This window comes from Hylobates moloch, unplaced genomic scaffold (assembly GCF_009828535.3).
Source record: "Hylobates moloch isolate HMO894 unplaced genomic scaffold, HMol_V3 SCAFFOLD_2, whole genome shotgun sequence".
NCBI classification, from domain to species: domain Eukaryota; kingdom Metazoa; phylum Chordata; class Mammalia; order Primates; family Hylobatidae; genus Hylobates; species Hylobates moloch.
Window position 1 is genome coordinate 99,489,991 of NW_026652277.1, and position 27,936 is coordinate 99,517,926.

Here is a 27,936-nt window from a genome sequence, read left to right on the forward strand (position 1 = left end):
CTGTCCATCAGTACCTAGTTTATTGAGAGTTTTTAGCATGAAGGGCTGTTGAATATTTTTGAAGGCATTTTCTGCATCTATTGAGATAATCATGTGGTTTTTGTCATTGGTTCTGTTTATGTGATGGATTACACTTATTGATTTGCGTATGTTGAACCAGCCTTGCATCCCAGGGATAAAGCTGACTTGATCATGGTAGATAAGCTTTTTGATATGTGGCTGGATTCGGTTTGCCAGCATTTTATTGAGGATTTTCTCATCGATGTTCATAAGGGATATTGGCCTGAAATGTTCTTTTTGTGTATGTGTCTCTGCCAGGTTTTGATATCAGGATGATGCTGTCCTCATAAAATGCATTAGGGAGGTTTCCCTTTTTTTTCCATTGTTTGGAATAGTTTCAGAAGGAATGGTACCAGCTCCTCTTTGTACCTCTGGTAGAATTTGGCTGTGAATCCTTCTGGTCCTGGATGTTTTTTGGTTGGTAAGCTATTAATTACTGCCTCAATTTCAGAACTTATTATTCAGGGATTTGACTTCTTCCTTGTTTATTCTTAGGAGCATGTATGTGTCCAGAAATTTATTCATTTCTTCTAGATTTTCTAGTTTACTTGTGTAGAGGTGTTTATAGTATTCTCTGATGGTAGTTCGTATTTCTGTGAAATCGGTAGCGATATCCCCTTTATCATTTTTATTGTGTCTATTTGATTCTTCTCTCTTTTCTTCTTTATTAGTCTGGCTAGTGGTGTATCTAGTTTGTTGATCTTTTCAAAAAACCAGCTCCTGGATTCATTGATTTTTTGAAGGGTTTTTCATGTTTCTATCTCCTTCAGTTCTGCTCTGATCTTAGTTATTTCTTGCCTTCTGCTAGCTTTTGAATGTGTTTGCTCTTGCTTCTCTAGTTCTTTTAATTGTGATGTTAGGGTGTCAATTTTAGATCTTTCCTACTTTCTCCTGTGGGCATTTAGAGCTATAAATTTCCTTCTACACACTGCTTTAAATGTGTCCCAGAGATTCTGTTGTGTCTTTGTCTCATTGGTTTCAAAGAACATCTTTATTTGTGCCTTAATTTTGTTATTTACCCAGTAGTCACTCAGGAGCAAGTTGTATAGTTTCCTTTAGTTGTGCAGTTTTGAGTGTGTTTCTTAATCCTGAGTTCTAATTTGATTGCACCGTGGTTTGAGAGACTATTTGTTATGATTTTTGTTCTTTTGCATTTGCTGAGGAGTGTTTTACTTCCAATTATATGGTCAATTTTAGAATAAGTATGATGTGGTGCTTATTAATTTTCTGTCTCATTCATCTAATATTGAAAGTGGGGTGTTAAAGTCTCCCACTATTATTATATGGGACTCTAAGTCTCTTTGTAGGTCTTTAAGAACTTGCTTTATAAATCCGGGTGCTCCTGTATTGGTTGCATATATATTTAGGATAGTTAGCTCTTCCTGTTGCAGTAATCCCTTTACCATTATATAATGCCCTTCTTTGTCTCTTTGGATCTTTGTTGGTTTGAAGTCTGTTTTATCAGAAACTAGGATTGCAACCCCTGCTTTATTTTTTTCTTTCCATTTGCTTAGTAAATCTTCCCACATCCCTTGATTTTGAGCCTGGGTGTGTCTCTGCACATGAAATGGGTCTCCTGAATACAACAGACACACCAAGGGGTCTTGACTCTTTATCCAAATTGCCAGTATGTGTCTTTTAATTGGGGAATTTAGACTGTTTACATTTAAGGTTAATGTTGTTATGTGTGAATTTGATCCTGTCATTATGATGCTTGCTGGTTATTTTGCCCGTTAGTTGATGCAGTTTCTTCATAGCATCAATGGTCTTCACAATTTGGTATGTTTTTGCAGTGGCTGGTACTGGTTGTTCCTTTCCATGTTTAGTGCTTCCTTCAGGAGCTGTTGTGTGGCAAGCTTGGTGGTGACAAAATCTCTCAGCATTTGCTTGTCTATAATGAATTTTATTTCTCCTTCACTTATGAAGCTTAGATTGGCTGGATATGAAATTCTCGATTGAAAATTCTTTTCTTTAAGAATGTTGAATATTGGCCCCCACTCTCTTCTGGCTTGTAGGGTTTCTGCCAAGAGATCCATCATTAGTCTGATGGGCTTCCCTTTGTGGGTAACCCGACCTTTCTCTCTGGCTGCCCTTAACACTTTTTCCTTCATTTCAACCTTGGTGAATCTGACAATCATGTGTCTTGGGGTTTCTCTTCTCGAGGAGTATCTTTGTGGTGTTCTCTGTTTTTCCTGAATTTGAATGTTGGTCCGCCTTGTTAGGTTGGGGAAGTGCTCCTGGATAATATCCTACAGAGTGTTTTCCAATTTGGTTCTGTTCTCCCCATCATTTTCAGGTACAACAATCAAACCTAGATTTGGTATTTTCACATAGTCCCATATTTCTTGGAGACTTTGTTCATTTCACTCCTTTTTCTCTAGTCTTGTTTTCTTGCTTTATTTCATTGAGTTGATCTTCAATCTCTGATATCCTTTCTTCTGCTTGATCAATTTGGCTGTTGAAACTTGTGTATGCTTCACGAAGTTTTCTTGCTGTGTTTTTCACCTCCATCAGGTCATTTATATTCTTCTCTAAACTGGTTATTCTAGTTAGCAATTCATTTAACCTGTTTTTAAGGTTCTTAGCTTCCTTGCATTGTGTTAGGACCTGCTCCTTTAGCTCAGAGGAGTTTGTTATTACGTACCTTCTGAAGCCTACTTCTTTCAAGTCATGAAACTCATTGTTGATCCAGTTTTGTTCCCTTGCTGCAAGGAGTTGTGATCCTTTGGAGAAGAAGAGGCATTCTGGTTTTTGGAATTTTCAGCCCTTTTGCACTGGTTTCTCCCCATCTTCGTGGATTTATCTACCTTTGGTCTTTGATGTTGGTGACCTTCAGATGGGGTCTCTGAGTGGACGTCCTTTTTGTTGATGTTGATGTTATTACTTTCTGTTTGTTAGTTTTCTTTCTAACTGTCGGTCCCCTCTGCTACTGGTCTGCTGGAGTTTGCTGGAGGTCCACTCCAGATCCTGTTTTCCTTGGTATCACCAGCAGAGGCTGCAGAACAGCAAAGATTTCTGTCTGTTCCTTCCTCTGGAAGCTTCGTCCCAGAGGAGCACCAGCCAGATGCCAGCCAGAGCTCTCCTATATGAGATGTCTGTCAGCCCTTACTGGGAGGTGTCTCCTAGTCAGGATACACAGGGGTCAGGGACCCACTTGAGGAGGCAATCTGTCCCTTAGCAGAGCTCAAACAATGTGCTGGGAGATTTGCTGCTCTCTTTAGAGTAGTCGGTCAGGGATATTTAAGCCTGCTGAAGCTGCCCCAAAGCCACCCTTTCCCCTAGTTGCTCTGTCCCAGGGAGATGGGGATTTTATCTATAAGTCCCTGACTGGGGCTGATAGCATTTGTTCAGAGATGCCCTGCCCAGAGAGGAGGAATCTAAAGATGCAGTCTGGCCACAGCACCCTTGCTGAGCTGCAGTGGGCTCCATGCAGTTCCAACTTACCAGTGGCTTTGTTTACACTGTAAGGGTAAAACCACCTACTCAAGCCTCAGTAATGGCCGATGCCCCTCCCCCCACCAAGCTCGAGCATCCTAGGTTGACCTCAGATGGCTGTGCTGGCAGCAAGAATTTCAGGCCACTGGATCTTAGCTTGTTGGGCTCCATTGGGGTGGGACCTGCTGAGCCAGAGCACTTGGCTCCCTGGTTTCAGCCCCCTTTGCAGGGGAGTGAATGGTTCCTTCTCGCTGGCATTCCAGGTGTCACTGGGGTATGAAAAAAAAAAAAAAAAAACTCCTGCAGCTAGCTCAGTGTCTTCCCCAAAAGGCTGCCCAGTTTTGTGCTTGAAACCCAGGGCCCTGGTAGCATAGGCATCAGAGGGAGTCTCCTGGTCTGCCAGTTGTGAAGACTGTGGGAAAAGCACAGTATCTAAGCCGGAGTGCACCATTCCTCCCGATATAGTCTCTTATGGCTTCTCTTGGCAAGGGAGGGAAATCGCCTGACCACTTGCACTTCCCGGTGAGCCGACACCCCAACCTGCTTTGGCTTGTTGTGGGCTGTACCCACTGTCCAACCAGTCCCAATGAGATGAACTAGGTACCTCATTTGGAAATGCAGAAACCACCTGCCTTCTGCATTGATCTCTCTGGGAGCTGCACACCAGAGCTGTTCTTATTCAGCCATCTTGCCAGCAAGCTTGAGAATTCTGTTTTTATTATTAATGCTTAGTACCATGAATTATATTCCTAGTGCTATGATTTGGCTACATTGCCATTTTACATTGTTTAGAAATAACCAGGGGTTTTTTGTCCTGGATTAATAATAAGAACTGTATTTGAGAAATCACAGCAGCACATGTGACTATAATTTTTTTAATGAAGATACCATGCAATGGTACCATTCTTATAGTCTAATGCAGATAATTACTTCTTGTCTTTAATCTATTATATATTTTACATTACAAATTGTCATATGAATTGTGTATGTTTGTTTCCCTTCTATTACTTTTAAGACTCCTGTACCAGAAACTTAATTAACCTGATTATTATAAACACAAATTCAAGAAAGAAAGGTTTCTCAACACTAGAAATGATCTAAAAACTATGTGCTTTAGAGTTTAGTATTAAGGCTCATTATTTGAGTTCAGGTTTCACTTATGTTTTACAAAATGAAATGTTAATATGTACTTTATTATTTTTTAATAAATTATTTTTATTTTAAAAACTAAATACATTAAATAAAAACCAAAAACAGTATCTACTATCAACTATCACCATCATATTATAAAAACAAGAACCTTTGAAATAAATGAAGATTGAATAAATTTAGCCTTATAGAAAATTTGTTCTTTTGATTTTTAACTTTGAGTTTTAAAATTATACTTTTGTATAAATGATAAATTCAACGTGGTTCCAGCACTTAAAGTACACAAAAAAACATTCAGTCCAGTCTTCCCATTTTGGTCACTCATATGCTCAGTTCCCTTTCTCTCTCTCTCTCTTTTTTTTCACCTTTTAAAATATGTTGTTGTTTTTTTAACTTTTATTTTAAGTTCAGGAGTACATGCGCCGATTTGTTTATAGGTAAACTGGTGTCCTGGGGGTTTGTTGTACAGATTATTTCATCACTCAGGTATTAAGCCTAGTACATATTAGTTACTTTTCCTCATCCTCTCCCTTCTCCCACCCTCCACCCTCCAATAGGCAATAGACCTAGTTCATGTTGTTCACCTCTATGTATCCAGCTATTCTCATCCTTTAGCTTCCACTTCTAAGTAAGAACATGTGGTATTTGATTTTCTTTTTCTGTATTAGTTTCCTAAGGATAATGACCTCCAGCTCCATCCATGTCCCTGCAATAGACATGTTTTTGTTCTTTTTTATGGCTGTGTAGTAGTCCATTGTGTCTATGCACCACATTTTCTTTATCCAATCTATTATTGATGGGTATTTTGGTTGATTCCATGTCTTTGCTATTGTGAATAGTGTTGCAGTGAACATATATGTGTATGGTCTTTATTATAGAATGATTTATATTCCTTTGGGTATGTACCCAGTGATGGGATTGCTGGGTTGAATGGTATTTTAGTCTTTAAGTCTTTGAGGAATTGCTACATTGCCATTCACGATGGGTGGACTAATTTACACACCCACCAATGGTGTATAAGCATTCCTTTTTCTCCACAACCTTGCCAGATCTGTTATTGTTTTTTGTTTTGTTTTGGTTTGGTTTTTTTACTTTTAATAATAGCCGTTTGGACTGGTGTGAGATGGTATCTCATTGTGGTTTTGATTTGCATTTAATTAGTGCTGTTGAGCTTTTTTTTTTTTTTTTTATGGAGTCTTGCTCTCTCACCAGGCTAGAGGGCAGTGGCACGATCTTGGTTCAGTGCAACCTCTGCCTCCAAGGTTTAAGCAATTCTCTTGCCACAGCCTCCCAAGTAGCTGGGACTACAGGTGTGCACCACCATGCCCAGCTAAGTTTTGTATTTTTAGTTGAGACAGGGTTTCACCATGTTGGCCAGGATGGTCTTGATCTCTTGACCTCGTGATCCACGTGCCTTGGCCCCCCAAAGTGCTGGGATCACAGGCATGAGCTACCGTGCCTGGCTGAGCTTTTTTTTTCTTTACATGATTGTTGGTCACGTGTCTGACTTCTTTTGAAAAGCGTCTGTTCATGTCCTTTGCTCACAGTTTTATAAGGTTTTTTGTACATTTAAAGTGAAAAAAAGTGGGAATTTATTTGGAAGCTAAATAACTATTCCGAACAGTACTGCAAAAAGATAATGTGTGATAGAACTAGAGAGTGGTCAGTATATTAAAACATAAGAAATGAAGAAATTTTGAATTTACTCACATGTAAAGGCTAATGGCTGGGAAGTTTTTTCTTGCCATTTTTCAAAGCCCAAGGTGAATAAATTAATATGCATTTTTAATTCATAATGTGTGAATGAAATTGAATTATAGAATTCTGAGAAGTATCTCAATAGAGTAACATAGAATCATTTCCTTTATAGACCATTTTTCATAGCTGTCTAGTGTGTTTATATTAATTTAAACATTATCAGTTTCTCCTTTTTTATCCCTATGAATAATAAGGATCTTAACAGAGAAAAATATATACTGCAATGTAAACATACTTTTATGCCATTGCTGAGCTATGTCAGATTTAAGTTTGAACATTCACTATTGTTATAATCAAAAGCATTTTTAGAAGACCATTTTTTAAATAGTAAACTATAATATTTCAGGAGACATAGTCATAAACTTTATTTTTAAATGTAAAAAACTAAGTATATAACTGCAGTAAAAATAAGAATTAAATCTAAAAATTAAAAACATTAATAAAGCTAGAGAAACTTTAACAATGACAAATCAGTACTTTCCCAACTGCAGCATATAAAAGCCAAATGCTTCTATTAAATAGTTTCTTTGGAATCTACTTGACTTGTTTGTAAACTTACTGTGTGAAATATTGTTTTATTTTCTAGTTCAGTCTTTTTTTTTTTTTTTTTTTTTGAGACAGAGTCTCGCTCTCTCCCCCAGGCTGGAGTGCAGTGGCCCGATCTCAGCTCACTGCAACCTCCAGCTTTAGGGTTCATGCCATTCTCCTGCCTCAGCCTCCCGAGCAGCTGGGACCACAGGCGCCCACCATCATGCCCGGCTTATTTTTTACATTTTTAGTAGAGACGGGGTTTCACCGTGTTAGCCAGGATGGTCTCGATCTCCTGACCTTGTGATCCACCCGCCCCAGGCTCCTAAAGTGCTGGGATTACAGGCGTGAGCCACCGCACCCGGCTGTTCAGTAATTTTTGACATTTGACAGAGTATTACCAGGTGAGAGTCTCTGCAGTACATCTGAGCCTATAGCAAACTTTCAAAGGTTTTCTAAACTATGATTTTAAAAGTGAAATATATTAATCCTGAAATTTCTAAACAAGGCAAAGGCCTTATTCTATTATTTATAATATATTCAATAAGATGATACAAAGTTTTGAGATGTAAATAGTGTATAATTTTAATTCAAAAATTAAGATAACTAACATATTTTTCAGTGTGTAAGTTTAATGGTTTCTCTGGTCATAATTTGGTTCACCTAAGCTTGAAATTTTTAGTAATATTAAGAACTTATCAGAGGACAGAACCTGAATGAATGCTCATTTCTAACTATTAAATTCTGAGCTGTATTCACTTTTACTTTCTCTTTTTCTCATAAATATACATTTAGATACACATGTAATTACTAGTATAATATTGTATGCTCATAATGATTAGGTTATTTTTGTTCACCAAATTGAATGTTCTTCAATGTACTTCTCTTCTTGTTCTTGGACCCTTCGCATCTTTTTGTTATCATTTTTTCCCAACTTATTCCTAAGGAGGACAAGCTGCAGAACACAAAAGGCATGTAAAATATATCACAAATCTTTATAGATTACTTTGTTAACTTTGGTCCCTAGAAGAGCAATTCTTCTTAATGTTTTGATATCTGCAGATAGGGCAAGGTAATTGATGTCTGAGAGAAAAAACTGCAAGAAACAGGCCAAAGATGGAAAAATGTAGTGCCTTGATGGGAAGGATGAGTGTATTAGCTTTTCTTCTATTTTTCATTGATAATTTACTGTAATTATGTAATTTTTTCTGTAAGTATTAGTGACTATGTAATCTATACAGTACTAAGATATATAGGCATGAGTAACTTTTGATGAATAAGGTGACATTCTTTCCTACAATTTTTAAAATAAATTTTATTGTATATATTTAAGGTATGGGCCACATGATGTTATGAGATACATATGGGTAGTAAAATAGTAACTATAGTGAAGCAAATTAACATCCATTATCACATATAGTTACCCATTTTTCATCTATGTGTAGCAAGAGCAGCTAAAATCTATTCATTCACCAAAAGTCCCAAATACAATGCAATATTTTTAACTATAATCCTCATGTTATACATTAGATCTGTAGATTTGTTTATTCTAAATATCTGATGCTTTGTATCTCTTGACCTAAATCTGCACATTTTCTCCCCATCCACAGCCTCAGACCTTGGCTTTATAACCACAGATTTGGTCTCTATTTCTGTGTATTTGTGTTCATTTTGTTAGAGTCTACCTATAAGTGAGATAATCACATATGTTTGTGTCTGACTTATTTCACTTAGCATAATATCTTTCAGTTTCATCCAGGTTGTAACAAATGGCAGGATTTCCTTCTTTTATCAGGTTGAATAGCATTGTGTTTGTGTGTACACAAACATAATTTCTTTATAATTTTGCCCATGTTCATTGCAGCATTATTCGTAATAGCCAAGATATGGAAAAATCCTATTACTTTTTGGATTGATACTTATGAAAATATTTGAATTACTGTACTATAAATAAGTTGAATAAATCAAATCAGCCTCCAAATCCAGTTGTACACCCTGACCAGTTTGAAGCAAGAATAATATATTCAAGAAAATCATTTAAATTCTCTCTACCTCTCTCTCTCTCTCTCTCAGATGCCTGTACCAGTCAAGAATTTTACTGGCTGCATAGAAGTTATAGAAATAAATAACTGGAGATCTTTCATTCCATCCAAGGCAGTGAAAAACTATCACATTAACAATTGCAGGTAAAATAGCAGTAGTGATTTTTCAAATAACTTGTTCAAATAACCACACCAAAAGGTATCATTTCCAATTGAAATAATCTAATCAAGGCTGCATTATATTTTGTTCCTTTGTTTTTGTTTCACATTCCTACATTCTACTTCACTCTTTTACAGATTATTGAATTTTTAAGTTATATCCCAATTAAGATGGACCATTACTTATAAAGGGTATATTTTTGTGCTATATAAAATATACCATCCAACAAATAATGAGTCACAATCAGAAAACATCCTCTATCAGAGTTAATTTAAAAATGAAGCATGCTGACAAGCATGCCTATGCTATATTGTGTGGAGTGCTAAAATACATTCTTTTTCCAAATTATCACTCTCAAAAAGTTGTCCTTGTTCTTCAGTTTCCATTATTGGAGACGTCTTTCTTTCAGACTCTGCTTCTGGCTACAGAAATCTCCAAACATGGCTTGGAATTGGGTGAACTAAAGAGATAACACATTTGAGACAATATTAGTCATTCATGCATTGGTAAGAAGCCTGTAATCCCAGCACTTTGGGAGGCCGAGGCGGGCAGATCACGAGGTCAGGAGATCGAGACCATCCTGGCTAACACGGTTATACCCCGTCTCTACTAAAAATACAAAAAAAAGCCGGGCGTGTTGGTGGGCGCCTGTAGTCCCAGCTACTCGGGAGGCCGAGGCAGGAGAATGGCATGAACCCGGGAGGCGGAGCTTGCAGTGAGCCGAGATCGCGCCACTGCACTCCAGCCTGGGGGACAGAGCAAGACTCCGTCTCAAAAAAAAAAAAAAAAAAAAAAAGAAGTGGTTAAAATTTTGTTTCTTCCCTGATATTATTAAGAGGGAACACAGATAATTAAAATGACCCTTTATAAAAGGGGTTATTTTGGGAGTATTATCGTTAATTGGAAAAGCAGAAGTAAGATAGCATGGTGAGGCAGGTTATTTGATCACAGGACAGCATAAAAGCTCACATCTTAATCAATGTAAAGTTGTTCCTCATGCAAGCCCAGAGAAGCTCTAGCCATCTGGAATTTTGGACCCTCTTCTCCTTTAGAAGCCCTGTGGGATGACTTGAGCCTCACAGTTTTGATTTGCATTTCCCTAATTATTGTTATTGAGCATCTTTTCATGTATATATTGGATATTTGTATATCTTGAGACATTTCTATTTGATTTTTTGTCCATTTTCGAATTGGATTGTTTCTTTGTTGTTTAGTCTTAGGAGTTCTCTATATATTCTGAATATTAATCCCTTATCAGATATATTATTTGCAAGTCTTTTCTTCCATTCTAAGTTGTCTTTTTACTCTGTTAATAATATCTTTTAATGCACAATTTTTTTTTAATTTTCATGAAATCTAATGTCTGTTTTTTCTTTTATTGCCTGTGCATTTGGTGTCATATCCATATCCAAGAAATAACTGCCAAATTCTATGTTGTGAGCCTTTTTCCCTATGTTTTCTACTAAGTGCTTTAAAGTTTAAGCTTTGTAATCCATTTTTAGTTAATTATTGTATATGGTGTTAGGTAAGAGTCCAACTATTCGGGTCATCCTGTTGTATGTGGATATCCAGTTTCTCCAACACCATATGTTCACAAGACCAGACCATTCTTTCCCCATTGAATGTATGTGGCACCCTGTCAAAAACCATATACGTAAGGGTTTATTTCTGGGCTTCTCATTCTACTCCATTAGTCAATATGTTGGTCTTTATGCCAATACAAAAAAGGTTTTAATTACAAACGTAGCATTGTAATTAAGTTTTTAAACAGTAAGTGTGAGACCACCAGTCTTGTTATTTTTCAAGATTGTTTTATATGTTCAGAGTACTTTGAGATTCTACATGGATTTTAAAGTGGATTTTTTTTTATTTCTGCAAAAAAAAAAAAAAAATCACTGGGATTTTGCTGGGGATTGCACTGAATCTGAATATCATTTTTTTCCAATTCATAAGCATGAGGTGTGATTCCATTTATTTATGTCTGTCTTTATTTCTTTCAGCAATGTTTAGTAGTTTCCATTGTAGAAGACATTCACTGCTTTGGTTAAGTCAACCAAAAGTAAACTGCATTTCTACACACTAAGCGTGAGCAATCTGAAAAAGTAATTATGAAATCAATTTTATTTACAATATCATCAACTGAGTTCAATTAATTGAGTCTTCTTTTTATTATCCTTAATCCATCTAACTAAAGATTTGTCAATATTGTTGAATTTTTCAAACAACCAACTTTGTTATCATTAATATTGTCTCTACTTTGGGTTTAGATTGTTCTTTCTTCTTTTTTAGCTTATTAAGTTTAGTTAACTTGTTGAATTTGAGATCTTTCTTATTTTTTAACATAAGCATTTATGGCTATGAATTTCCCCCTTAGTACTGCTTTCACTGCATCTTGTACATTTTGGTGTGTGTTGTATTTTCATTTTTATTTGTCTCTATTTTCTACTTTCCATTATAATTTATTCCTTGATCCTTTGGTTGTTAAAAAGAATGTTGTTTAGTTTTCACAAATTTATAAATTTTCTGGTTTTACTTCTGTTATTGATTTTCAACTTTAACCATTGTGATCAGAAAAGATCATTTATATGACATATGTCCTTCCATCTACTGAGATTTAATTTGTGGCCTAACATATAGTCTATCCTGGAAAATGTTCCACATGCTTTTAAGCATGTGCTGCCGGGCGCGGTGGCTCACGCTTGTAATCCCAGCACTTTGGGAGGCCGAGGCGGGCGGATCACGAGATCAGGAGATCGAGACCACGGTGAAACCCCGTCTCTACTAAAAATACAAAAAAATTAGCTGGGCGTGGTGGCGGGCGCCTGTAGTCCCAGCTACTCGGGAGGCTGAGGCAGGAGAATGGCGTGAACCCGGGAGGCAGAGCTTGCAGTGAGCTGAGATTGCGCCACTGCACTCCAGCCTGGGCGACAGAGCAAGACTCCGTCTCAAAAAAAAAAAAAAAAAAAAAAAAAGAATGTGTATGCTGTTGTTGTTGCATAGTATGTTCTGTGTATATCTATCTGTTACATCTAGTTGGTTTATTGTGTTAAGTCCTCTATTTCCTTACTTATCTTTTACATGGTTGCTCTATTAATTAATTATTGAGTGGCTATTTAATTCTCCACTATTATTGTAGAATTGTCTATTTCTCCCTTAAATTCTGTCTTTTTTGCTTCATATATTTTGATTATCTGTAATCAGCTGTCTAAGTGTTTATATGCCAGGTCCATCCCACAGATGCTGATCCAGTGACAGATGAAAGATGTACAGGGACACAGATATTTTGCCTGTCTGTGGCTAAGGGGCTTTGTGGCTAAGGGGCTCTGCTGCCAGAGTCTGCAGCATCGGCCTCAAAAGCTGGCGAAGTTTGCATTTATTTAGTGCAGATTAAATGACAAAGGTCTCCAGTAAACACCACTAGAGGGTACTTAACATTGCCACATTGCCAAACCCCTGAGTAGAAAGCAATCATTCACCCACGATGATCAAATGTTGGTCTTAGGACCGCATGAGTAAACAAGCTATTTAGATAAACTCCCTTACATTCCTTTGTATGTACTTTAAGCTATTTATTAACTCAAGGTAAGAGGATTAGGCTCCCTTCAGCCATAACCCTATGCTGAGGCTTTTGCAAGACCTACCGACCTTCTAATAAGGTTTGTGTCTATTTTACAATTTTTCCCACCACCCTGGCTGAACTCTTATATCTCCCCCTTTTCTGTTATTTTGCATCAGGCTTTGTTGATTGAAGAGTACAGATGCGTGTAGCAACAGGCCTGTCAGGTGTGCTGGTCACTGCTCGTATTCCAGCTTTGAATCCTAGAATTAGTAAATAACATAAGACAAACATGAGTATTATTAGCAACATTCTTTTCCAATCAAGGAGTGACCTGTAGTGTTACTTGGCACTTTAGTTCCATGTGTGCTGTTACTAAGGAACCCCACTGTGGGTATGATAATCTCTCTTGGCCAAGCAGTTGCAATGTTAGAAGCAGGAAGTCGGTGTTTAAGTGTAGCAGGTACCACATGCAGGCAGAGTGAGAGAATTTTGAAAAGGTTAATAAAGCATAGCAAGGAACACATTATCTGGAGTGAATGATGTGTGTGTCTGGAGCAGGATTTGTTTAGCCTCTTGAGTTGTCTTTTTCAGTATCCCCCAGGTAATGTCCAGGGCTGTGGGTCCTGTAGGATCCTTTTCTTCATTTCTAGTACTGGGTTGGATCCTAGCCATGCCATGGTATCGTTTGGTTTGATGCATCATGCTGGAATTCAAAGAGGACCAGAGGGAGTGTGAACACAAGCATATCCTCTTTCTCATGTTAGCAATTCATTTGTACCACACCATTCATTATTGTTTACATCTTTCCATAAAACTGCAGGTTTTATGTCTTGAGAGGTTTTAGCAAAGTGCTTTTCCATAGCTGATTGAAATTTATCATCTAAATTTTAAAAATTAAGGGTAAATAAGGCTTGTGCTACTAGTGTTGCAGGGTCCTTACTCATACTCCCCCTTTTTTGAGCATATTTTTAAGGATGGAGTGGGCACATTCTATGGCCTGTCCTTGGGGGCTATTTGAGATGCTTGTGGAATGTTGGATATTCCATGTGTGACAAAATTGTTGAAATTGTGAGCTGGCATTATCATTTTCAATTGTTGTGGGCTGCCCCATAAATGCAAAAGAAGTTAAAAGATGTTTAATGACATATCGGGTGGACGCTCCAGGAAGAGCATGTGCACTAATTAGATGAGTGTTGGTATCAATTGATCCACGTACATATCTAAGTTTCCAAATTTAGGGATGTGTGTAACATCTGTTTGCTATAACTGATTAGAGGACTAGAACCCTCTAGGGTTAACATCTGTTAAAAGAGGGGATGTGCCTGTGAGCTGGCAGTCTGGGCATTGCAGGATACTTTGTTTAGCTAGTCTCCGGGTAAGTTGAAATTGTTTAGATACGTTTCTCCAGTTTTGGTGGAAGAATTGATGTGGTTGGGTGGCTTGGTCAAGCAGTGATGTCACAACCTGAAGGTCTGGTTGATTACTGCCATAAGCCAATGAGCCAGGCAGTGAGCTGTGGGCTCGAATGTGTGTAATAAAAATAGGATGTGTACGTTGATTTAGCAATTGCTGAAGTCAGAGAAAAAGTGCACACAGGGTGGGCTTTAGAGTGGACTTAATTAGGGCTGTCTCAAGGTTCTGCAGTAAATAAACAGAGTAAGCAGTCGCTAATGATATTGATGGGCTGAGCGGAAAAAGTCTCCAAAGCCAATATTACGGCCCCAACCTCAGCTTTTTGAGTGCTAGTAAACCCAGAACGAGGGAGGAAATTATGTGGTCTCCACCAAATGGCCACTTTTCCATGTTTACCAGAACCGTCAGTAAACAGTGTTAAAGCGCTAGGTATGGGGGAGTGAACTATTTTTGTAGGTAACATCACAGAAGTACCAGATAAGAACTGAAGGGGTTTATCAGCAGGAAGGGCAAGGTCTATATGGCCTGCGTAATCAGACAGGGCTATTTGCAGATCTATAGATAATGGCAATACTGCTTCAAATTGCTTTTTACTTAAAGGAATCCTGATGATATCAGGATCATAACCTAGCAACTGATTGCATTGTCTGTGGCCTGAATATATGACTTTACTGATTATAGGGAAAGAGTGTTTTAGTCCCGGTATGTGAGCAAAAAACCCATTCTAGAAAGCATAGTACTGGGGCCATCTGTCCTATTAACCCTGTAGGGGAGTGTTTAGTGGGAAAAATAAACAATTGAATTGAATAGCCTGGGTCTATGCAATCTCGTTGCCTTTGAGAAATGGTTTGTTCAGTTTCCTTGATTTTCCTTTTTGCCGCAGGAGTTAAATACCTGGGAGAATCTGGGCTCAATAGCCCTTTAAGACAGAAAACAGATTTTGCAACCTGTCTATCAGTAGGTAGGCCCAAGGTGGGCCGAAGCCAGTTAATATCGCCTAGTAAATTCTGATAATCATTTAAGGTATGTAAGTTGCTAGTATTTAATTTAACCTTTTGAGGTTTTACTGACCAGGAAGTTATTATGTACCCAAGATATTTCCAAGGAGAAGACATCTGTAATTTTTCAGGCACAATCATTAAACCTCTTAACTGTGTCTTCTTTATGACAGACAGAGGTATCTAACTTTGAAAGTACTGGCTCTGTTGGGGCTGCTAGTAAAATATCATCCATAAAATGAATAACCTTGCAATCAGATAAGTCTTTTCTACTAGAGAGCAAAGCTTGATTTACATGATACTGACACATGGTAGGACTGTTTAGCATCCCTTGAGGACATACTTTTTAATGAAATCAGCAAGCTGGCTTTTCATTATTGATAGCCGGTATTGTAAACACAAATCTTTCTCTGTCCTGTTCTGCTAGTGGAATGGTATAAAAGCAGTCAATAATGATTGTAGGCCAATCTTGAGGAATCACTGCGTTGGAGGGAAGGCCCTGTTGAAGGGGCCCTATAGGTTGCCAATTAGCATTAATAGCACATAGGTCATGCAAAACCTTCATTTACCAGACTTTCTGGGAATGACAAGAATGTGCGAATTCCAGGGGCTGTTTGATGGTTCCATATGGCTGGCTTTTAATTGCTCCTCAACTAATTCATGGGCTTTTAAAAACTTCTCTCCCTTCGGCGGTTATTGTTTTACTTAAATTGGATTTGGAGTCATGTTAGGAGTAAGGGAGAAATAACAGTGGCCATTATCAGAAAGAGGTCTTTTAAATTCTTCAATTTTACTTACATCTTAGCAGAGAATTAATTATACTCTGGGATGTCACTCGTATACAGGAAACACATAAAATTTTGCCATGGGCTGCCCACGGAGCTGGAAGGCAGCAGTGTTGCACTTGCCTAGGCACTGCTTGTTGTCTGTGTTGCTTCTGTGCCCTGCCGCCAGGCGGCTGCTGCCAGCCGGCTCCTGTCGGCCTGGGGTGTCATGAGCTTCCCTGCCACTGAGCTTTTTCTTCCACCCATCACAAGCTTGGCCACATGGCTCCAGCCTCTAATGCCTTTTCTTATTTTTTTAATAAGCATTAAAATAAATGGGTTTATATACCTGATTGCCTTGTTTTGTCTTGCATTACCAGGCAGGCTAAGAACTCCCTTTCCAATGCCACTTGCCTCAGACAGGGCCCCATAACTAGGGTATCCCTTGTCTTTTTTCCAATTTATTAGGGGAGGGGGTTCAGGCAAACCTCCATTTCCTTTTTGTTATTTTGGTCCAGTGATTGATAGCGCATCTGAGGGACAAGGTAAGGTAGGTGACAGTTCTTCCTCCTTCCCCTTTTTAGGCTCTTCTGTGTATAATGGGACCAGAGCCAACCTCACCAAAGCCCATAGTGTTAGAGATGATACTGGGACCCATTGCTGATGATGTTTACGATTTCTCCACACTTGTTCCCAGAGCTCTATGTTTAGCATACCTTCTTCTCAAAACCATTGGTTATGGAATACAACAGTTTGCATTACGTCCCTTAATTGAGCCCACGAAACTGAGGCTCCACTAGCTTTAAGCAGCTGTTTCAATACTTTTTTATATACTGTTTCTGTTGAGCTGGTAACTGTTTGTCCCATGATGAAACCCTAGCCTGAACAATCCCTGCGAACTTGGAAATCCCGAGCAGGCACCAATGACTTACTGACTGCACAGTCCTTTTCACCTTCATTTTCAAGGGTTCTGTCACAATCACCAGTCCGTTGCAGCATTCCTCACATGAGGCACCACCTGCTGGGGTCTGACCCACAGACCTAGGCTGCACAATGGATGAATAATGTACTCAGACACTGATATTCAGTGAAAGAGTAGGCCGGGGGGCCGCGCCAATCACAGAGTTGTAGCAGCCGCATGCATGCCATGACTAGCTGGCTCTGCAGGCATTTATTCAGCACAGATTTAATGACAAAGGCTTTGAGTTAACACATCTGTGGGTAATTAATCTGGTCACCCTCTCCCAGAGAGATCAGTTTTGCAAATGATCAAAGGTTGGTCTTAGGACCACATGAGTAAACAAGCTATGTAGATAAACTCCCTTACATTCCTTTGTACCTACTTTAAGCTATTAACTCGGGGTAAGAGGATTAGGCTGCCTTCACCCATAACCCTATCCTTAGGCTTTTGCAAAACCTTCTGGCCTTCCAAGAAGGTTTGTGTCTATTTTACAATTTTTCCCACCACCCTGACTGAACTCCTGTATTTATCTTCTTGCTGTATTGAGTCTTTTATTAACATATTATATATATATCTTCTTGATGTATTGAGTCTTTTATTAACATATAATGTCCTTCTTTGGTTTTAACATTTTTTAATTTAAAGTCTATTTTGTCTGATATTAAGCTAGCAACCCCTAATCTCTTTTGGTTACTATTTGCATATAATCTTTTTTCCATCCTTTCAGTTTTAATCTATTTAATATTTGTGGTTTTAGATCTAAAGTAAATCTTTGTTAGAGAGGATATAGTTGAATCAAGTGTTTTTATCCATTCTGCAGATTTCTGTTTTTTTGATTCAAGAGTACAATCAATCATTTATAATTAAAATAATTGCTAAGAAGCGATTTACTTCTGCTATTTTGTGATTTGTTTTCCTTATTCCTTAGTTTTTGTCTCTCATTTTTTACATTACCATCTTTTTGTGTTTAGTTTATCTTTTATAGTATATATAGCTATTTTCTTTGTAGTTACCATGCGATTAACAGACTAAAGTCATTAACGCTCTAAGTTGAGTTTATAACAAATAAAAACTCTACTCCTTTAACAGCTGTGTTCCCACTCCTTTTGATTGTTGATGGCACAAAATTACATCTTTATACATAACATCTTTATACATTGTGTGCCCCCCCCAAACTAGTAATTTTTGAAATGCATTAGTCTTTTAAATTATTTAGAAAACAAAATATAGTTATAAACCAAAGTTATAACATCATTAGAATAATTTTAATGTATTAATCTCTTTAATTATTTAGAAAACAATTATTAGAAATTATTATAAAACAAAAAGTGCATTATAAGCCATTTAACTTTAATAATTGCCTGTTAATTTACTCTTATTTCTTCATTCAATATACAGTTACTGTCTATGGTCTTTCATTTCACACTGCAGGATTCCCCTTGAGCATTTCTAGCAAGGAAGGTCCAGTGTTAACAAACTTTCTTAGCTTTTGTTTATCTGGGAATGTCTTAATTTCTACCTAATTTTTTTTTTTTTTTTTGAGACAGAATCTTGCTCTGTCGCCAAGGCTGGAGTGCAGTGGCACTATCTTGGCTCACTGCAACCTCTGCCTCCTGGGTTCAAGTGATTCCACTGCCTCAGCCTCCTAAGTAGCTGTGATTACAGGCACACACAACCACACTTGGCTAATTTTTTATTTTTAGTAGAGATGGTGTTTCACAATGTTGGCCAGGCTAGTCTTAAGCACCTGACCTCAGGTGATACACCTGCCTCAGCCTCCCAGAGTGCTGGAATTACAGGTGTGAGCCATCGCACCTGGCTCTACCTAACTTCTGAAAGGACTGTTTTGTCAAATATAGAATTATTGGTTTACAGAGTTGTTTTCTTTCAGCGTTTTGAGTATTTTGAACTTTTGCCTTCTATCCTGTAAAATTACTGATGAGAAATCTAATAATTTTATTGGGATCCTTGTATGTGAAAAGTCATTTTCTTTTGCTGCTTTTAAGATTTTCACTTCATCTTTAGTTTTCAAAAGTCTGGTTTTAATATGTATCCATGAAGCTCTGGGGTTGTTGTTTTACATGGAGTTTCTTAAAGACTTCTCAAGTCTTTCTTTTATAAACCCTTTCCTGGGCATGGATGGCATTTTTAAATTTTCCTCATATATGCAGTTATTTTTGAATGTTCCAATCTTTAATGGCTAGCTTCCAAAAGTGTGAAAAGAGACAAACAATGAGGAGAAAAACAGTTCAAGGTGGTGGGGAGTAACAACAATGGGGGGGAAGTGTGAAAGTGACCACCATCTATTTCACTGATCATCAGCTCTATTATCAGAAGCAGTAATCAGTGATCAAAGCACAGATGTCTAATATGTGAAGAAGAGGATCCTTTCTGTCCACCATGGCCCTCACAAGCTGTGTGCAGACTGCACCAGAAACAAACATGCACACAACTGCCTGCCACATGACTAAGAAGTGGGACGTGTGTGCATGCTACTGTTTTAAGAGCTGAAACTGACCAAAATTAATCACAATTTAATTTAGAAGGCTTCACTTGGAAGGCTGTAAACCTTCAATAGACTTCAGTATTTCAAAATAGTTACATCAAAAATATTCTAGGCCAGGCGCGGTGGCTCACGCCTGTAATCCCAGCACTTTGGGAGGCCCAGGCAGTTGGATCACGAGGTCAAGAGTTCAACACCAGTCTTGCCAATGTGGTGAAACCCCGTCTCTACTAAAAATACAAAAATTAGCCTGATGTGGTTGCACACACCTGTAGTCCCAGCTACTCGGGAGGCTGAGGCAGGAGAATTGCTTGAACCCAAGAGGCAGAGGGTGCAGTGAGCCAAGATCACACCGCTGCACTCCAGCCTGGGCGACAGAAAAAAAAAATATATATATATATATATAATATATATTTCTGCCAGTATAATTTTGTCTGGATTGGGGGTGATAGTTTTTAGTGTCCTTCTGCCTTTCCTTTAATTGTTATAAAATGATAAACTCATATGTTAACATGAATAATATAACATAGCATGCTCACTCATAGGTGGGAATTGAACAATGAGAACACATGGACACAGAAGACATCACTCCCGGGATTTGTGGGTTGGGGAGGGGAGGGACATGTTAAATGACGAGCTAATGGGTGCAGGAAATCAACATGGCACATGGATACATATGTAACAAACCTGCACATTGTGCACATGTACCCTAAAACTTAAAGTATAATAACAATAAAATAAAAGAAAAAAAAAGTTTTACTTTTCCAAAACAAATAAAAATGATAAGAAAAGAATGGCACTGTTATATGTATCAGCAAACATATTTAATACCTGCTTTAATAAATACAGCTGGATTCTCATATGTGCTTCTGCATTCAATCTGTCCTATAATTGTTTTGCTGAAGTAGTTGGAGAAATTCTGGCCTCCCAACACATATATATTTTGAAAAGATAGAAGAGTTTTAATAGACTTTTCAAATAATTTTTTAGAATACCCCTCTTTGATATTATGCCAAAACTTGATAACTAATAAATTGTTAAAGGTGAGTGGAAAAGTGGAATGTAAAACCCAATCAATGGGCATTTTATACTCATTTAAATTAACATTCGTTGCTCTATCTTGCATTTTGAATGGATCTTTTACTCATGCACAATTTTTTGCTGCCAAAATATTGGTCTCTTGAGTTATTCAGCTCTACCAAATGTCAACATATATCTTTATAAAATATTTAAAAATAATATTTGTTAATATTCCCTCCAGTCTCATCAGAAAAGTTTTTAAGTATTGTATAGCTGTCATTCTGACCATGGTGGATGACTTACCCAAAATTCTGAAATACGCTTGAAAATTCAAATTGTAACAAACATTGGCAACAAATGCTGTTAGCTGTTTTCTTTGGAGTGGCAGACCCATTTTCTTTCTTTCTTTTTTTTTTTTTTTTTTTGGAGACAGAGTCTCACTCAGTCAGCCAGGCTGGAGTACAGTGGTGCGATCTCGGCTCACTGCAAGCTCCGCCTTCCCAGTTCACGCCATTCTCCTGCCTCAGCCTCCCCAGTAGCTGGGACTACAGGCGCCCGCCACTAAGCCCGGCTAATTTTTTTTTATATTTTTAGTAGAGACGGGGTTTCACTGTGTTAGCCAGGATGATCTCGATCTCCTCAACTCGTGATCCACCCGCTTCAGCCTCCTAAAGTGCTGGGATTACAGGCATGAGCCACCGCGCCCGGCCAGTCCCATTTTCTTCTTGAGAAAACGTCTACCCAATACCCAAGAATGCATAACCATTGCTTGAATATTAGTTATTCTTTCACATAAAACTGTGTTCCACAAAAATTAGCAGCTAGTTGGTCTTACACATCAAAAATGAGTCATGCTTCTCCTTGAGGCAATCATCTTACTGCAGCGTACAGCAGAAATACCTTATGCATACCCCCCTTTACATCATACACATTATTAAAAAGGCATGTAATTCATAACTTATATTTGAATAAAGTTAGTGTTACCACTGTTTCAAGTGCAATCTTAATTTTTAAAATTAAAGTGATAATACTATATCTAGTACAGGTGGTGCCACTATTTGTATCATACTAAGCCATCAGTAGTTTTATCCACTATTTTCTTTGACTATCAATCAGTGCAACTATAACCACAGTGAAAAAGTCAAACAACATTTAAATAACCCCCAGATGACACTATGAGAATTGAAGCTCTCCACTAAGTTATCTGGTGGCCCTATTTTACTTGATTGATTGATTATTACAGCAAGGCTCATCTGGACAGATGGTCCTTGGAAGACTACATGTGATGCAGGATTTTATTACAGGGAATGTAGCCTTACCTTACCATTTTATATTAATTATTATATCACTGAGGTTCTGTTATTGAGAAGCTAAAAGTCTTACACACATGAAGGAGGTAAGGTGACTATCACCACAAATTATAAATCTCTTGCCTGATGCTCAGTGACACGTTTTTTAAATTTACCAAAATATTTAAATTTTTAGAATAGCATGATCTATTTCCTCACCCCTTCTTTGCAGTCAGCTTTATGCTGATATAAGAAAATCTAGCAATAGTTCTTAAACATAGCATCAACAGAGAAACTGATTCACCAATTTGGTATTTTGGTGATGGGGATTGTTATTTGGTTTTATGTTTGCTTGAATCATTTTACCAAGGTTTTTTCCAACAGTAAAGTTGATACTAATTGTATCTGTGTATATGACAAATACTTTCACCTTTGGATTAACTCTTATTTTCTATCTCTAGTTTATAGTCACCTACATTTGTTTCACCTGTGTTCTTAATTAGGTAGACTATACCTCAGGCACAAAAATTTTATTATCACATATTTGTTTATGTCTTATGCCTAAAATATGAAAGATTGATTTCTTATTCAGGCAGAGTAGACAGGTATCAATGCAGTATGATATTAAGAACAGCTAAATCAGTTATTCTGCCTCTAGTTTCTTCCCTACAGAACCACTCACGTGTAATGACTCTCTGAATAGCCTCATTAGAAATAGTAGAACGCTGCAAAGCAGAGAAATGGATGTTTAAAAATGTAATAAATAAAATGGAATAGTAATACTTATAAGTCAGAGAAAAGAATAAAATACAGCTCTGTGCATCGATATGGATAATTTTTAAAAATACTTTGTTAAAAAAAAGTAACTACAAGAAACATAGCATTTACATACACCTTTGAAGCTACCTTATATCCAAACACCATCTTTCCCTTTATTACACATTCTTAAATTTTTCCATATAAGGATAATGACTGGACTAAATGTTATGTTACCCTGCCATCCTCTTTTAAATAATTATTACTATTCCTGAAGGAATGTGTTGTGATAATAGGCAGAAGTATTTTAATAGAAGGAAATGATTCCGAAATGAAAGATAGAAAGCACCAGAGATCATTTTCCACTTTTATCCACCCCCACATATCATCTCGAAATATCATTAATATCACTAAATTGGACATTATTTGCTTTTCCAAAGGAAGTAAGTTATAAAGCATATAACATGTTTTTATACATTTGTGGTAACTATCTAGAAATCCTACTTTTAAGCAAACATTCATTTTAAATGTTTGTACACATACATGTATTTGGCTACTCTTTAAATAATAGCAATAAAGTGACCAGTTTTGTGAAATCATAATTTCCCAAAATGAATCGAGCCTTTATTCCATGTGCAAATTCTGTCCTTCCCATTTCACGAGGGAATTTAAGATTAAATGCATAGTTTTTGTTATAGTCTCTGCTTACATTTTTAAAGTAAAGTGACATTTTGATATCATTAACAGTCTGATTCTAAAGCCTAGAACCAATCATATAGAACTGTAAAGAAGAACAATGACACTGGAACCATACATTGAATAGTGGTTGTATTACTTATTTCCTATGTGACTTTGTAGTTTCCTCATCTATAAATGGTGATGATAACAATAATACTGACCACAGAGTATTGCATGATTTGATGTATATTCTTTTAAATCCTCAGAATGGGGCCAAATACATAGCATATATGTTATCATTTCTAGTTACTGTTATTGTACTTGTTGTTTGTCATTTGTTTCTCCTCAACCTAAAAGTCAACGTAGTCCCTTTTCCTGAATTTTTCCAAAAAGCAACTAACACAAAATTTGGTTGGGAAGGGGTCACGAAGAAGAGGTCAGATATTTCAGAAAACAGCACAACAAAACAAAGATGTAAATATAAATATATATTAGCTATCCTCGATCTTAGAAATACCTTGACTACTCTTACCTCAAATCTTAAAGGTCTGCTCTTGGATTCAGTCCCAACCTTATTCCAACTTCTGTGCCCTCCCTATAATCTGTTCTCCACTCATTATTCCAGAAACCCTTAACCCCTTGCTCTCTAGCAACTCAATTTATTTTCTTTTATCATATGAAGAACAATTAACTTTCACATTATTGTTTTTTAAACTTTTGGACCATGACCCAGGACTAATATTTTTGCTATCAAATGTATTTCACAAACTAAAGGCTATTCCCAAAAGTAATTTAAGGTGTTTCTCCTTGTTACAGAAATTTAATTACAACACATGGTTAATATGCTGCAACTCCAGAAAGAATGCCTCTGCCATGTTACACAGATGGGAACTAGAGAGCTTAAAACTGCTGATTTTGTGGAAATGGGTTTGAGTTAAGCTGTTGTATTTCTATGGAGAGGATTTAATAGTCAGATACACCAAGTTTCAAATTTCAGCTGTATTGCTTACTATTGACATAACCTTAGGAAAATTACTTAACCTCTCTGTACGTCAGTTTCCTTACCAATAAAGTGGAGACAATAATATTGGTAATAATACGGTTGACATAAGGAATAAATGAAATTGTGTATAAGCCATGCACTTAGCACAATGTCTGGACACAAGAATTATTTCAATTTTGTTAACTGTTATAATCAGCCATCTTCATATATATTTGACAATATTCCCAATAAATTTACAAAAGTAATCTTCTAAGAAGAATAACACTTCATAAGAAATCCAAATGCCCTACCTTCATTTTTTAAAGTATCTACTTTATTTTTATTCCAGTAAAAAATAAGTGAGAATAATGCATTGAAATAAATAAAAGAAAATAGAGACAAAGACACTTAAGAGCAGAGTACAAATACAAAATTCATAGACTTCTGTTATATGTTGGATTTATTTCTATTCCAATTTGACTTTTTAATTTTGCGTAAGTTTTTAACTGAAATATAGTTTCACTTCCCTGCACTGTAAAAGTTTCCGATGTTCTATTCCTGTCTTTTTCAAATTTTTGTGCATTGTCTGCTTTTCTTGACAATTGAAAGCTATCAATATTTATGTTTTAAAATCTATTTTAATACTTGGAAAATGAAACATTCAGGAAAATGAAACTATTTTCAGTTTTGCAATAAAATGAATATAGTTGTTTTACTTACACAAATATAATCCTATATGATATAATTTGAAATGAATCATTTTCAGATGTTACTATTTGAGGTTACATATTTTATTACTATAAACAATAAAAAGATTGTTCATTTTGGAATAATAGCATTCATGATAATGTTCATGATTAATGACAGCTCTGTTAAAACTATTGCATATATTTAAAACTGTGGTGACACTGATGAGAGTCATATCCTCTAGTCCCCTCAGGCATCTGTATTTTCAATATCTGCTTTTGGTATTTACAGATGGCAGTCTTTCAAATGCTTATCATGGCCTTCAGAATAAAAGTTAAGTTCTCTACTAGCTTTGCAACGGAAGTGCTTATATACCCCCTCCCTAATGTAAACTACTTCCCCTGGAAGCAGTTGCCAGCCATTGATAATTTGCTCAGTCTCCTCTATCCCTCTTGCATCTATCTAGGTGGGGCTACAGAGCTAGTCCTCACCAATGGAATGCCAACTAAAGTGTGTGATTTCTGTCTTATGTTTATAAAATGCATTTGCTGCCATTGAGGATGAGGAAGACTTCAAGGACACAGGTTATGATTGAAGCTTCTGCAGTTAAGAAAGCTATTTCTAGAGCCTCCCACAAGAAAAAAATGAAGAAGTTATAATGCTAGAAGTAACACAGACTCATTAAGATATGTTAGTGAAGTAGAAGAACCAACTGCACCAAATATCAAATCAAAGGTTGCTCCATTTCCTCCAAGCATATTGTTCAGATCACCTCAGGCATCCGTCATTCAGTTGAGAGATAAAGTTATGATAGGGAAAGAAAAATAAATACAGCCAGCTTTAGAATTATGCCAAAGAAAGAATAATATGTGTTGTTATTAACACGTATCAGACTAGATGCAAATAAATCAGTGCTTCCTAAATTTTAAGTATAATTTCAAAAAAAAAAAAAAAAACCACAAACCTAAGTCAAAAAAAGCCTGTAACTATAAAATGACACTTAGGCCCTCAAATTTATACTAAAGTGTAAATTTTTACAGTATGTGAAATCTCTGGATTCCCCAAGGAGTATATACTGCTCCAAAACTCTTCAGATATGACTGGAGGCCAGGTGCAATGGATGAGAAAGTTACTCCCCAAGAGAATAAATCTAATAAAAAAAACTTTATAGTATAATGCAGAGGTGCACAGCAATAAAATATCATTATAATATCATCATTATACTATATTATCTATTATAATGCTTTGCCCCTCTGCATTATACTATAGTAATGAATTAGCCATTTTTCATTATTGCTATGCAATCATGTTCCTCCATTTCTGTATGGGGATTTTATGCAGTTATCCTGCCCCTGCTCCACCTGTTTATATCAAGGATAGTCGAAGAATTGTGTTTTAGTTTGTGGTTCTGCAGACCTAAAAGAGCCACAGCTAGATGAAGAGAACTGGACATCACACAGAAATCACTGACACTGAGCTAGATGCAATGATTGGATGGATGAGATGCCTGCTATATCTTTTGAAAAGGGGCTGGATACATTCTGTATGAGAGGAAGGGAAAGTGCATGGATATTTAGTGGCCAGAGGAGCAGCCTAAAGGACATACATCTAGCTGTCCACCAAAGCAACGTGGAGCTTTCACTAAAGGCAGCAGTTCAGACAGTGGCAACCTTTTCTAGTCGCCTTGCCTCAGAGATCACCGAACTGCAGCCACAAGTTAAATTCAATCTGCCCCTTGTCTTCACAAAGCCTGAGAATAAAGATTTTTTAAAAATTTTAAATGGTTAGAAAAATAAAATAAGAGTAATATTTTTGACACTTGAAAATTATATGAAATTTAAATTTCAGCATCTAAAAATAAAGTTCTACTGGAACATAGCCACATCGAGTCATTTACGTATTATCTATGGTTGCTTTCAGGTTACAACCACAGTTGCGTAGTTGTAACAGAAATGTATGACCCACAAACCCTAAAATATTTACTATTTGGCTCTTTATGGAAAAAGTTTGTCAATATCTTGTGTAAGAAAATAGAACGTAGACCTAGTTCTCACCAATGAAATATGAAGAGAAATAAATTACGACTCAAACATATAATACATGATTCTTTGGACTTTGTCACCTATTCTTTCTCACCTCACCTTCGTTCTGGAAGAAGACGACTCTAAGGCCCCCACCAAGAATGGCATCAAAGGATGGAAGTTTCCTAAGATCCTTCTGTTCTCTCAGTCCCATTGAGTATAACCACCAGCATTAGACTGCTAAGTGAGCTAAAATCAATAATTAAGTTAGGCTACTAAAATTTGGTGATGTATTTGTTACGTCAGTGAAGATTATACAAACTAATGTAGGCTGCTAAAATTTTAACCTACCTAAGGTGTCAGGATATTTCTGTTTAGCCTTGAACACACTTACTGATCTGGTTCCATCTCACTACTGTTCCATACTGACCTGTTTTTTCTTCCACTTTATAATATTTTAACTCCTGCTATGCTGTGAAGATAAATAAAGTCCCTGTCATTAAGGAACTCACAGTATATTGGGGGGACAACACATACACAGATAATTATAATAAAAGAGGGAGTTACAAATGATAAAAATACGTCCTTTGTTGCCATAAGAATGCCTGTGATTGATGGATAGATATCAATAAACAGAGCAGAAGTCATTTAGTACTATATGGCTGAGTAGTGCAAAGTCACTTATGCTGAGCTCATCCTGTCAGAGAGACAACTTCCTTGGCCTTTAATTCCCAAAGAAGGCATTCAGCTACAACAGACACTACTTGGTACGGTAGATAGTGCCTTTAAGTCTATCAGATAATTGTTGATTATCATTATCAAGCCTTCTGACCTTTTGTACAGACATTGCCAATTTGGCTGCCTACTTACCAGGTATATGTACTTGTTACACCTCAAAGAATTCTGTGCACTAAGGCACTATATAAGTCAAAATTCAAATTTCTAAGAGTACCATACTATTCAGCCCCAGCAAGAAATGACCTGTTTGCCTGAGGTTTATTCCTGTAGTATTCATTCATTCATTCATTCATTCATTCACAGTAAATATATGTTGACCTTTTACTACTACTGATGGTCAGATTATCTTCTAGGTACTGAGATATAGACAAAACAGTTCCACTCTGCTCCTCGTAAAGCATATATTTGTGCAGTTATTTTCAGGGAGTGGGTTTA

The 27,936-nt window shown here is 36.9% G+C and overlaps 1 protein-coding gene across 2 annotated transcripts in view; it reads left to right on the forward strand.

Moving 5' to 3' along the window:
- The window catches only part of EYS (eyes shut homolog), a 2,056,951-nt gene that overhangs the window by 1,421,409 nt on the left and 607,606 nt on the right, over positions 1 to 27,936 (forward strand). For both annotated transcript variants that reach the window (XM_032154320.2, XM_032154329.2), the window contains exon 30: positions 9,004 to 9,116. In XM_032154320.2, coding sequence (XP_032010211.1) covers positions 9,004 to 9,116 — 113 coding nt within the window. The remainder of the gene's footprint in view (positions 1 to 9,003; positions 9,117 to 27,936) is intronic.